Raw genomic sequence first — 14,588 nt, forward strand, 5'->3', positions numbered from 1 at the left:
AGCTTCTAATTACTTCAACAATACTCTATTCCAAAGCACACGATAACCTGGTACAAGTTTACACATTTTGCTTCAATCACCATTTTTAAGGAGTGGATATCAAGGTGCTATTCACTGGAATTTTACGTCATCTGTTCCTGGTTAACATGACGACCTGACACAATATTAAACTAGCAATATTACTGCTTAAATACTATGGAGAAAGATAATTACTGCACTTTTCTGTATTCTCTAAAGTGTTACAAAATACAGGACAATCAGACACAAGCAGTAATGCCAACGAGACCATCGCAGGGCCCGCCTCTAGAAGCTGTGCTGAGCAGGCCCCCCATCAGGGTTTCCACAGGTGAAGGGACCTCGAATCCACCAGCGTGTGTCATGCAGAATTCATGACTCGGAGGGAATTTTCTCTCCCGTTCAAGTTACTAAGCCTTCACCACCCTTCGCTAATGGTGGAACATATGGGGCAGTATTTTTAGCCTCCCTGATTCTTCGCTATGTATACCGTAGGTTGGTGTACCATGTGTATACACATACCTATGCCAATAGTAATTGTTTATTCAACACACATATGTGTATACAGTCTTCTCTTGACTTTACACGATTAACAAGCTGCAGATAGCCACCGAGGAGCACGGACAGACAAGGGCAAGTCCAGCTAGACCGACTAGAACAGGGGGTGTCACTTACCTGCAAGAAAATGTGCAGATTCATTAAACAGTCCAGAAACCACGTGGGCCAGAGGGATTTGAAAGCAAGGGCAGGGCCACATTCCCTAATTGTTTAATGGGATAATGACAATAAAGCAATATTTATAAAATTCGGTCCTTCTGCCTCTGGCTAAAGCAAGAAGAGCCCATGTGATTAGAGCAGGTTGGCAATTAGATGCAGAGGTGCTGTTGATCAGCGCTAAGTAATAGGAGAAAATTACTACTTATTTGAAACCTGGGCTTGGCACATAGCATCTGAAGATAAAAAACAAAGAACCCGATTCCTTCAGCAGTTAAGATGTGGTCCGTGGCACACGTGGCAGCTAGACGGCTGCCCGCGCCAACCACCACTTTGATTCAGTAGCCTAAGAAGGTAGACCCCGGAACTTAAGCCCGGAGTACCCACACACAGCTCAAGACAGCCACGGGGTCACAGAGCTCCTATTGCATGTGGCGGTGGCTGGGCCTGCCTGGACAGTTTGCATTTCCCCGGGGATGTGGGTGTCCATTCTGACAACACTCTCTTCTCTCAGCATTCTCTTCCTCCCTCCCAATTTGAAGTCATCATTAGGGAGGAAAAACATTGTATATATGTTTTGAACCAAAGAGCTTGGTCGGTCTCTTCTCCCACCTCAGGCTTGATCCTGGGCAGTAGGTATCACGCGATCCAAAGAGAACATGGACACGGCAACTAAAATGAAAGCTACCAGACTTTTCTCCTGCTTTGGAGGCACTGTTGATTCAGACGGTAGCTTTTGGAGCCAAAAATATGCAGCAAAAGGAAAGGAACATAAACAAGGCTAAATGTCACCAGTGTTTGCCGACTTACAGACACCGTCCATTTGTTTGTTCTGAAATGACGAGTGGACCATTTGGCAAATACAATGGTATTCACACAACAGTTCTGTCATCCTGCAGTGCAAACGACATCATGTCAGTGGCATTCCCATTTAACTTAAAAAGAGGGAAGGGGAGGAGGAATAGAATGCCGAAAGAGTTTGGAGTGGGCTGCCATGCGAAGAGGATGCCTCTTCGTCAACATGGTGCACACAGAGAGCCTCTGGATGAGGGCAAGAGAGAGCCTGCCCGGGGTGCTGGTTTCCGTGGGAGACCCCGGGGGACAGCACCTGTGCTTTGTCCCACCAGAGTTCAAGGGAAAGGCCCTGCAGCCAATTGTGCGGCAGCCAGCCTGGGCAGAGCAGGCAGGAGGGGTGGTGATTTGCATTAATTGAAAGGATCTGCCCTTGGACTTCAGGACAAGCCAAGTGGTCCTCTCTACTGAGGCCTGACATCAGGCTCTGGACACACATTATTACTGGGCGCGGGCTGGACTATGGAAATCAAAGACCAACCTGTAAATGATAAAATCGGGCAAAGAAAGCGAGTGCAAAAGTGCTTTATCAACAGTCTCTGCCAGCCAACACACAAGAGAGTCATCTCGTGAAGAAGAGGAAGAGAAGAATGATTGCTCACTTGGCTTTAAATAAAGCATGGCAGCTCTAGAGACAGGACCTTACAACAGAGGTTCCCTGGGCCTCCTAGGCTCACTGCCTTCACATGCGTTGCCTGAGCCCGGGCACCTGTCTGCTTGGCAAATTTGGATTCTGTGGTTCTCGTCCTCTGCCATTTAACTAATTTAACCGCCTTTCTCCACTAGAACCTGATGGCTTCAGGGTCACACCTTAGAACTTAAGATCATCCGCAAAGATGTACCAACTGTCATAGGCTGTGCACCAGTAGCCCATGCTCCGGTGTCTTCATGCACACATATGCAGTGTTTTCACATACTCCACCACGGCTCCCTTGAAAATCCCTAACTGACCACAGACCTTAGCCATTTATTGGCCAAAGACTGAGGAGGCAGGACTTATTTCCTACTCCAAAGCACCTGCCTTCTAACAGGAGAAGAATCGGGTAGAAACTGAAACGGTGAGACCATGGCAATGAGATGTCAACACAAAATTGTCAGAACTGTCTTCTAAGCTAGTGTTCCCACATACCAAGAAATGGCTATCAATGGCTTGGCAAGGCAGACCCAAGGAAATAAGAGGTGTCTCTATAACATTGATGGAAAGTAAGATTTGTGCCTGCTCAGTGCTAAAGGGATGACTGCAGCCAAAAGACATTTGGGCAGTGACGTCATCTCCTTGTGATAGCCTCATGCGGACGTTCACCCCTTCCAGAAAATACCAGCTCAACTGAGAACCATTTATCCAAGCTCTTATACATCCATTGCCTCTTTTTATCCTCACACTTCTGTCCATCAGGCTCACCTCAGAGCCAAGAAAGAGCTCCTGTGTCTTCCTCCTCTGCCCACATTGGCCATGATGGGGGGCAGCCTTTCAGAGCCCTGGAAGTCTCTGATGCATAGGTAGAGATGTGACCTTCCAGAAATAGCTACTCCAGGCCACCTGGGTCTACAAGTCCTCTCTCTCTCTCTCTCTCTCTCTCTCTCTCTCTCTCTCTCTCTCTGCAAAATCTCTCAGATCTCTGGCATTAAATGGCAATAGATGGAACGTTGTAGCTGCTGGCCTGGGTCCTGCCTGCATCATCTCACTGGCCAGTGGGGTAGCAGAGGACGGCTTTCACATGTCTTCTCTAGGATGACCACAGCAACACAACCTTCTTTATACTAGCGCAGGGGCCAGCAAACTTGGATCTGTGGGCCAATTCTAGCCCACTGTCTGTGTTAGTAAATGAAGTTTATTGGAACGCAGCCATGCCCATTCGCTTCCTTATTGCTTACTGTCTGCTTCGTGCTGCCCAGCAGAGACCACAGGGCCTGCAAGCCTAAGGGCTCTCTGGCTTTCTAAGAAAACAGTTGCCCACCCCTGAATATTTTCAGACTGCCTATGCTGAGAAATCAACAAGGTTTCTGGAGGACAGAGTCACCTTTTAAAAGAGTTCAGCTTCGTTATCCTGGTTCATTTCATCACACATTTCAGAATACATGAGGTACAGAGGTTTAAGTAGACCCCATCTTTTTTTTCAGGAAGGGAGTCCTAATTTTCTCATTGCTATGAGAGAATTCAGGGTCGCAGGCATAACTTGGGTCAGGGAAGCCAGGTTCCCCCCAACTGGGAATACTGGGGCTATTGCTGGTAATGACCCTGCCTTCTCACGGGCTTCCTCCCCACTCTGGTGGGTCACTTAGTCTGGCAGCCACAACACAAGGGCCTCATGCCCACAATAGACAAGCTGATAGATTCTCCTCACTCAGCCGGGCTTCCCTGAGTGGCGGTAACTCCAGAGCAGAGCTTCGAAGAGTAAGGGGGTTGCACTCTTCTCACTCATGTTCCCTTAATTTGATTTTAGTTCTTCCCCATCAACCCTACCCCTGGGCTCACCAAAGAACACACAGAGCAAACTCTGCTTGCAAGACTCAGTACACGATGGCTCCCAGACATCTGTCTCAGGTTCAAAAGCAAAAGTAAGGGTTTCTTTCTAAATCCACAAACTCTGAAGTGAAGCAAGCTCTGTACCTGGGCCATGCAGCCAGCCCCCCAGGTGCTGTGCAGCCCAGCCTCTGTGCTGACTAGGGCCCACCAGAGCACTCTCAGATCTCCGAGCTACTGGCTGTCCCAATAGTTTGTCAGATTTCTCAGGCTGGACAAAGGGGCTGTCTGCCTTGTCTTGTCAGTGGATGTGACGCTGCCCTGGTCTGCCCTTACCCCCCTTATTAAATACTCACATGGATCTTGTCCCATTACAAAACCAAGGTCAAATCCATTCCCAAAACACCGAGGGCACATCCGAGTTCTCCAACAGCCGGGAGTGCCCTTGTACGTTATGCTCTTCGACAGAATAAAGAAAGGTAGGCCATGCCTGGAGTCTGGAAACCACCTCACGAAATGGGGACTTTGATCGGAGCACGACTTCTTGTAACGAGGCCCAGAGTGGGAATTGACTCACTCTAGAAGCAACAGTGCATGTCCTTCAGCTTAACCCAAGATGGCTCAATCTCCTCCTCGGGGTCATCTGTAGCGTGCCTCTGATCTTTTGAAAATTCATGCTCAAGCTCTCAACGTTGGCACACGCTACATACTTCCCCTACCCGGCTGGCTGGGTTGCCTAGCAGTGGACAGCGCACATTGTCCAGGACCCCAGGTCCATGACACCAAGGAATGAAAGACCAGAGGTTTAAAAGTCAGAAAGCAGGCATGCAGAATTAAGGAAGCATCCAGAAGTAGGGCCTATAGCATGAAGGTCACCCACAGACTTAGGGTTAGAAGCCACCTTCTCCACTTACCAGCATGTGTCAGCAGAGCCGCTGAGCTCTAGTTGGGGGGTGGGGTGGGCTGGGGCGGTCTATGTGATTTGAACAACATCTTTACGGATGCTTCTTCTAATACTTCTACACTCATGAGAATAGAAACAGACAGACATTAGCTCCTCCCACAAGCCTGTTTCTAAGGGTGTCAAAGTGGGGATTTGGGTTTACTAACCAGATAAAATCAGACCCCAAACTCTCTTAAGTTTAGAACTATCAGAATAATTCTTTGGTTAGGCAAAGCCCAGCTTCTTGAGGAAACCAGCTATTAAGCTGCTGGGCCAGTTTGGAAATCCATATCTACTCTGAGTGGAGCAGAGAGGAGGGAATAAACATTAGGAATATTTGATTCCTTGTGCCAATATCATTTCCACCCTGGCAAAGTCAAGCCAATGGGAGTTTGAAGTTTTCAACTATCGCTTGTGCTTTTTGCAATGCTAGAAAGGCAGTAAACCAGGCAGTAAGAAAAAATGTCCTCAAATGCCCCCTTTGTAGCTCAGTGGGTTTAAGTTTTCCTCACAGATATCAACTCTTAGGAAGGATGAATATGCCTGGCCCTCCTGGATCACAGCAGCCAGTAAGAAAACAAGAAGAGGATTTTGATTATGGTGGGCCAGGTATGGGAAGGGGGAATGAGAACTGGACAGAGTCGGGCCATCCTGGAGGCGAAAGGACAGGGCTTCCACCCCAACCAAGCAAACACAAAAGCCAGAGAAGGGCCTTCCTTGCCTGCTCCCAAGCTAAAGCAAGAGGGAGGATGCAGAAGAAATTAGGATAAATGAAATGCAGGACTTGTGCGCTCTAAAAATAGACATTTTTTGGCAGGAGTTAGTTTTGGCATCTCACCATGTGTTCAAGGTGGATCCGTAGGACCTGGACCATCAGCTGGGAAGCGACCAGGTGCCTTGGGGCCTGGCTGGCCTGAGGATCTTCACTCCCCTTTTGGGAGAGAGGCCATGACTTACATCTCAGGCTCTTTTGCCCAATGGCTGAAAGGTTGACTAAGCAAGTTTTTTTTGCACGTACCCTGGAAATGTCAGGGAAGTGTGGTGAGCTGCTATTCTGGGAGGGGGTAAAAGGGCCTAAGAGCTGCAGCTTGGAGGAAAGGGCTTCCTGGTGCTGCCTTCCCCTCCACCCTCGCCTGGTGCAAAAGGACACAAGTGGGCACGCTTCCTCAAAGGCGGGCAGCCTTCCTTCGGCATTGATAGGACGATGGGAAAATTAATAGGGGTAATATGAGCTCATTTCAATAATAATGAGCTTATAAACATGCCAGGTTTTGATCTTTTCTGATTCATGGATTCCTGGCAGGAACTATGGGTCCTACGTAGGTATTTGAAAGAACTGAAAATAGACTTAAAAAAAAAAACCCAAACAACAATAAAAAAGAAAGCACTCCAATCACAAACTTAAAAACAACAATAAAAAAAAAAAAGAGCAAAAAAAAAATTGGACTGACATAAAACTCTTTTCTCTTTCTTTTAAATATTGTTTTTAACAGCTTCAAAAGTAATGAATTGTATGTGGCTAAAAATAGATCTGGGGTGCTGGTTAATGGGGCCTTATGAATCATTCAGCATAAGGAACTGTCAATATTTTTTTGAGCTCTCAGAAATCCATTTAGTGATTTTTGACAATTCAAAAAATATTTCTGACTGCTTGATCCAGTTCTTAGTGAATTAGGGAAGGAGAGGGAAAAAGAAATACATCAATTTAAATTATGAACTGAGTCCAGCTTGCTGAATCCCACTCTGTGCTAAAAGGAATGTCAGGATTCAGAAGTTAAGTACTACTCCCTTCCATCCATTTTCCTTCCTTCTCTCCTTTCCTTCCTCCCTTCTTTCCTTCTTTCCTTCCTTTTTTCAACAAGTGAAGTAAAGTCACAGAAATTCATTCACAGATTACAGATGGAAAGGGACCGTGGTCATTTGTCTCTAGTGAGGATATTTGGGGCTGGGAATAACATACTGAGCTTCGATTCCGAGAAAGGCTTTCGAATAAGAATATCTGGGTGACAAGAGAATGACTTTGATCCTCCCTGCCCACGCCGACATTGATTTGATGCAGGTCTAGGCTTCAAATCTAGCATTACTTGTTAAGATCTGGAATTACTTTGGAGTAACCATATTCTTGAAGGAGGTAAAGAAGCGCCAGTTTGCTAACAAGATCAGGCAGAGGCATAAATCCAAGACACACAGGATCACAACCCTGCTCACCAGGGACTTCATAATGTACATTCTTGTTCGAACAACAGGTGAAGAAACAGACAGACAGAAGGCAATAATAGAAGGCCAAAGTCACAGTAACTGCCATTTGGTATGTCTGAAGATGAATCACAAATACCCCAAACCATCTCCCTGTTTGGAGAGAGGGCCATTTCATTTCTACATTGTGGTTAGTGTGATATGATTTTAGTATCCTCAAGTCATTATCAAGAAAAGTTTCAGAAAGCAGGTTTGGCTTAGCAAAGCAGTAAGGGATTGTCTTTAGGCATCTTATGCATAAGTTGAAAAGACTGAAAAGTTTGCAAGTTACCATGTCTCTTTCTCTTTTTGTTTTTTGAAATGTTTCCTTTCCCCCTCAAGTTATGGGTTAAAAACAGGAGTAGTGCACACTGTGAGACCCCGCCCCCTTTTCCATGCCTTCCGTACAGGCATTTCAGATCACAATGATGCAAACTGAAACACGAAAGTACGAGGTCCAACACTTCTAAATGAAGCTGACTCTCATGATTGTCTATATTGCATATACAGCATAGTCGGGGTAGTTCTTATGTGTAGTTCAAAATCTGCTCATGGATAAGTCTACCCCATTTTTTAAAAATGCACAAATCAGCACTGATGTTTTGGGAAATGAACTAAAGGAAGAGGATTCTAAAACTTACCACACAAGTCTGGCCTCTTGATACATCCAGAATTTGCTGTGCTACTTGCAAGTCCGTTAAAGGCTGCTAAGCCATCGGCGCTGTAGGCCCTGAGGACCGACAGCACATTCATCGGCTTCTCCAGGCCCTGGGGCCCCCGCTCTGGCTTGGGCAGGCTCGCCACGGGGTCCTGGGCTGGAAGAAGGCCCGGGCTGTGCCACTGCTTCTCCGATGCCTGGGGTAGAGGGGAGACCAGTCCCTGGATGGGCTGTGGGGCACCTGCGGGCAGCAGGCCATCCCCACCGTCGCTGCCCCCGTCCTTGCTCAGGGCAGGCGGCTTGCTCATCACCTCCGGCTCCGTGTCGATATCCTCTTCCTCGTTGTTTTCTCCTTTGGAGGAGTCCATGTCCTCTGAGGAGGCGATGTCCGAGAGGTCATCAGTAGTGTTCTTATTTGTGGTTTCAGGGATCAGGATCGGGGCATCATCTTCCAAGTGGGCCTTCCCGTCGGGCTCCCTGTTGGGGCAGGAACTGGAGGCCCCCGAGCCCAGCAGACCTGGGTAAACACCGAACTGCTTGTAGAAGTCTGACGGGAAGTTACAGAACGTGGGGTCCATGTGGCCGGGCCATGGGCCACCCTTCTGCTCCCCCAGAGTCTCTTTGACCTGTCCTTGGGCCATCTTTTCAGAAGCCGAGTCTAGAGGCCCCATCACGTTGGCAAGCGCCATCTCTTTGCTTGATTGTACCGAGGGCAACAAGGCCACTTTACTGGCCTCCCGGGCTTGGTCTTTGCAATTGACCGTCACCCCGACGGCGCTATCTTTGCGTTTCGATTTGCCCAGGTGGTTGGCCTGGAGATGAAGGGCCATCAGCTCCATAGAGGACGTTGTGAAAGCACAAAACAAGCAGCCATGCCACGCGATGCTGTCTTGTACAGTCACCGAGGAGCCTGGGAGGGAGGCGGCGTCCGGCCGCACGGACAAGTCCAGGGGCTCGTACTGAGACTTCTCAGACTTCCTGGGGGCTGCCTTGCCGCCCGCCTTCTCCTCGCCACCGTCTGCCCCGTGGACCTTCATGGAAGGAGGGTCAGATAGGGCTTTGTCCTTCATGTCCTTCTCCTTCTTCAAGGAGCTTAGGACAAAGCTGTCCATGAACGCTTGCAAGGACCCTTGGAAATTCACACCGTTGTTCACGATACTTTGATAAGCTCTCCCGATTTCGGAGAAGTGGGTGCTTTTGGAAGGAAGGTCGGTACCTTTCAGAGCGTCTGAAGGAGCCTCAGAAGACAAGCCAGTGGCCTGCCCTGAGTGATCTCCAGATGAGAACACCCCTGATGTCCACTGCTGAGATGCAGGGCCACCTCTGAAGTCGATTCCGGGGAGACCCTTAAAGGCGCCCCTCAGGATGTCAGGTCTGATAAACAAAGCAGCTTTGTTGGACAGCTCGTCCCTGTGGTCTTGGTTCAGGGGCTGCCCAGACAGTGGCCCGGCTCCGTTCTGCCGCTCCCGGTGGTGCCGCTCTAGGTGATATTTTAAGGAGGCTGATTGGGTGCCGGCATAATCACAGTGGGGACATTTGTAGGGTTTCTCACCTGCAAGATTTTGGTATAAGGAGAAAAAAAAAAGTGTTAATCTCATTTTGGTGTGCTGAACAAGGCTAGAAGGATCAACATTTGTTCTTGGAAACAAAGCAGCTCAAACTAATAATTAGTTAGAGAACAACTGTTTTTTAATAGAAGAATAATTCGTACTCTTAAGCTTTTTTAATGATTCTGTACCATTTGGGACTATTCAGGAATGACATACTATCTACACACAATTAGCTATCTTTTTCTTTATCTAACATGTGAAAACGGCTGTAGATTTAAAAGCTATGATTATGAAAATTAAGCATAATAATTTCAACCACAGTGATCATTAAAAGTAGAAGTTTAAAAAGACAAAGTATGTAACAAATGGGTGGTTGCAATATTTTGTGTATACAATAGCTCTAAAATTTGTTTAAATTATACACATGGAAACCATTTTTAAACCTAAAAATTTTATGGCACTGTTACGCAAGACTGAAATGAATGATTTAAGTCTTGCTCTGCAGTAAATCATGGATATAATTAGCAAATGGCATACTGCACAAGTAATTTATCATTATTTGGAGGGCACCATTCCAGACGGGCTCAGATATCCGCAGACCTACTGCATTGTTTCTAAATAAAGAACTATAAATACCGATTCTATAAAATATTAATACCATTACAGTGCATTATGATTGCAGCATGTAAAGACATATAGTTAAGATAAAAAGCAGTCAATAAAACTTAAAAGAAAATGAGTAATAAAAAGGCACAAAATACATTTAGTTTCTGTATTTGGAATTAACATTATCTACTGGTCTTTGTAGTGCCTTAAATTTGTACTAATGGCAAACCTAATGCTCTGGTAGTAAAATGTGTAATTTACCTATAACAAGCACTTTCTAGAGAATAAAAATAGCTTTAAAGACTTTTAAAACATATAAGATCATTTTCATGAATTAAATATTTATTTAAATCCAACACACAACTTCTATTGTTCTTTCTACTATGGGAAAGATACCATAACATACAACTTAGACCTGCCTACGTTGTAGGAGAGAGGAAAAGGGGAGGGTAAACAAATGCGGATGTAAATATATTCCAAGAACGTGTTCGCAATCCAGGGTCTTCTCTGGACTTTGGAATCGAAAAGCTCTCTGGAAGGAATGGGACTGTTAGAGTTCCCACTAGCTTGTTCACAACAACTCCCTGTCAATATCCACAATTAATTCTCCGAGGAAATTCAAGCATCCCCCACGGCTTCCTCTATTCTATCGTAAAACACACTGATCTAAAAGCAACAGCAAGTCGTGGGTGAATGGTGTATTCTGGAGACATTTTACTGTGTCTAGTCTCAGCTGACGCCGTGACTCCCAGCTCTCCAGGCATAGGCCATTTGGGGGTAAGGCACTTGTTGGGGGTGGGGTGGGGGGGATGCATGCATTTTGTAAATAAGAGGACCACCAGCCCAGGTTCTGAGCAGAGGACTCCAGGTCACCTCCAGACTGTGCGCTCCAGCCTGGGAGAAGCTATGCCTGCCTCATCAAATGGTGGCTATGTGCTCCTCTTTCCCTCCTACGAGCAGCTGAAGGTTTCCTCTGGACACATCAGATTCCCATCTGGGGATCTCTTTCTCTGAATGACAAGGTCATGTCTCTAGACCAATGACATGGATCTAGAGGAAGACTCACTCCCCTTTGATGTAAAGGTACAAATGGCTTCAGGCACCATTTCCCACTTCTTGAAGTCAATCCCCGTGTGAGGCTTGCATTCACTTCAGCCACTGCTATTTGGACATCTCACCGGAGACTAGGGGACCCTCAGTGGGATGGGCACTGTGGACGGGGTACTTCTGGGCTGACCTAGAAGTCCAGTGCCAGTTGGAGAAGAGGCAGCCCCTGAAGCTGAGGGGGTGTCTGTGGGGCTTGTGGTAGGAGAGCCTGATGAGGAACTCAAGATCCTGGCCCATGGGTTGTTGTAAACCCGGGGGGAGGGCCCTGCAGTGAGAGTTGGCAGAGGTGCCTACAGGTACTGGATGAGACTCAGGTTGCATTTCAAAAGTGCACCTGGAAACGATTAAGTGCATCTGGCAAAGGGTTTGTAGAGCATGCATGGGCATCCGTCAGCAGGAGATGCAGAGAGAAAATGTAGACCTTCCCTCCAGGCCTGGGTGGAGCGGGGACTGCCTTTCCTGGCTGACTGCAGGGATGCTCGGAAGATGTGCGTAGATTTCCAAGGGACACACACTTGAAATGCTCACTGCAGCAGTGGTTGTCAGACAGTACTGAGCCTTGAATCCCCAGGAGAGTATAAAACACCAGTTCTGGGACCTAAGGCAGAGCAGTTCTGATTCCCTGGGTCTGGGGTGGGTCCAGAAGTGGGTGCTTCTAGTAAGTGCCCCTGATGATTCTGACGCTAAAACTCTAAACATTACATTTTGAAAAACCAAAGTGGAACAGCTTGGGGAGCTTTCAAAAGTGCTGATACCTGGTCCCACTTCCACCTCCAGAAATTCTGAGTTCCCGGGACAGACTGGGCTCTGGGGTCTTTCAAAGGCCCCCACGTGACCCTCTGTGGCGCCTGGGTGGGAAACCACTACACAGAGCCTCCCTGGGAAGTACTCTTTGAGGTCGGTACTGTGGAACAGTGTAGCAGGGAAGCTAGTCTGGACCTCTGGACCCCAGGAGGCATTTGGAGAGTCTGGACTGGGGACAGAGAACCTGTGTTATTTTTGCTCCACTGGGCATTCCTATCTTGGGACCTTTGCTTCCCCGACCTATAATGTGGCAAGTCGGAGCACATGTTCTCTATGGCATCATGTCAACTCTAAAAGTCATGTCAAGGGCTAGACAAAGTCTCCTGAATGATGCCAGAGGCATACGTGTCCATACAGGTATGTACCCGCACACCCGGAAACACATGGATTCGTTCACACAGTCTCTATTGAATGAGCACCCCCTACCCCCCAAGTACTGCTCTTGGTGCTGGGAATTGAGTGAAGAACCAAAGAGACAAGGCCCCTACTCTCACGGCTTTGAGAGGACACATATCATAGGATCATTAAAGAAAGAGGCACACATACCACACACACATACACTCACACACACCACACATCATACATACACACAACATACATTACAAACACACACACCAAACATCACACACATACACCACACGTCACATACTCACCACAACCACACACCACACATCACACACATACACATGCACAATCACACACACCACACACACACCACACATCACACACACTACACATCACACACACCACACATCACATACTCACCACACACACACACCACACATCACACACACTACACATCACATACACACCACACACACACCACACAGCACACACCACACACACACCACACATCACACACCACACATCACACACCACACACACACCACACATCACACACCACACATACACCACACACCACACATCACACACACACACCACACACACACATCATACACACACCACACATCACATACTTACCACACACACACCACACATCACACACATACACACACACTACACATCACAGACACCACATACATACCACACACACACCACACACACCCCACACACACATCACACACACTACACATCACATACACCACACACACACACATCACACCACATACACACACACCACACACACACATCACACACACACCACACATCAGATACACACACACACATACACAGCACACATCACACACACACATACACACCACACACACACATCACACACACACATCACACACTACACATCATACACACACACACACATCACACACACACTCCACACATCACACACACACATACACACCATACATCACATACACACACACACATCACAAACAAACACCACACATCACAAACACACACCACACATCACACACACACCACACATCAGATACACACACACACATACACAGCACACATCACACACACACATACACACCACACACACACATCACACATCACACACACACACATCATACACACACACACACACACATCACACACACACCCCACACATCACACACACATCCCACACATCACACACACATCCCACACATCACATACGCATCACACAGTGCAGGAGAGGATCTCTTCACTTGACCCACTGTTCTTTTAAAGTTAAAAACAGGCCTTGACCACCACTGTTCCAGGCAAAAGAGGCCACATCTGAGAAACAAGAATGGTTAATTCTTAGCATCTAAGCCTCCAAGGATCCAGGCCCTGGTAAATTCGGGGCCACTTAACAGGAGTCCTCAAGGATTATCTTGACTGCACAGGCTCTAGAAAGCCTTCCATGCACCACCCGTGCACACACCCTGGAACAGCCCTCGCAGTGGTTTCTCCACGTGGTTCCACCTCCAAGTTCCTGAGAGGCTCTATTTGGGTGACTGCCCCCTACCACCCAATTCCCCAGATAAATGCTCGAGAGTGAGCTGTGTGGGATAAACCCACCCGCTTTGGACGTTTCGTTTTAAAAATGAACAAAAACCTGATTTTGTTTTCTTTATAACCCCTAAATGATTTGGATAACCACTATCGTCCTCTGCCTTAAAGCCTTTCCTGGGCTTCATCACTACGAAGTGTGCAAGGAAATGCTTTTGAGACCACCACTAGCCCCGGCTGGGGTGCGTTTCTGGTGGGCAGACCCAGGGGTGAGCACATCCCCCTGGGGAAGCCTGGCCACCCAAAGGTCTCGTTTCACTGGAAACAGTCCAGCTGTTTCCCAAGCAACCTCCCTGGAGGGCACATTTCAGAGCACTCAGGAGGCAAATGTCTCACAACAGTGGCCTGGACTGGGTGGGAAAAACCTGTCAGCACATTCAGGGGGCTCTGAGGTATGGGCAAGGTCTGCTCTTCGGTTTCGTCGACTGACAAAACGCCGAGTCCTGTGCTAAGAGCTGCTTCTTAGTCAGCGTCATCCCACCCAGCCCGCTCCCGCCCGGGCAGGGCTCTGCCTGAGACTCGGAAAGACGTTCTGTGCAGCCCCGTGGCCCAGACAACCTCAGACCCTGCAGCTCTGTCCTCAGACCCATAAGTGAGTCCAAATCTACTGGGGGGAATCGGACAGACTTCCCAAGGCTTTGCAGGGTGACATGAGCCCTCTGGTCACCTCCACGATGTTCGCAT

General features: G+C 47.6%; 1 protein-coding gene across 1 annotated transcript in view; it reads right to left on the minus strand.

Annotated features, from left to right (window-relative positions):
- ZNF536 (zinc finger protein 536) overlaps positions 1-14,588 on the minus strand; it is a 229,970-nt gene that overhangs the window by 133,726 nt on the left and 81,656 nt on the right. Inside the window, exon 3 of the mRNA XM_059999941.1 lies at positions 7,865-9,433. Coding sequence (XP_059855924.1) covers positions 7,865-9,433 — 1,569 coding nt within the window. The remainder of the gene's footprint in view (positions 1-7,864; positions 9,434-14,588) is intronic.

Source organism: Delphinus delphis, chromosome 20 (assembly GCF_949987515.2).
Source record: "Delphinus delphis chromosome 20, mDelDel1.2, whole genome shotgun sequence".
Lineage (NCBI taxonomy): Eukaryota > Metazoa > Chordata > Mammalia > Artiodactyla > Delphinidae > Delphinus > Delphinus delphis.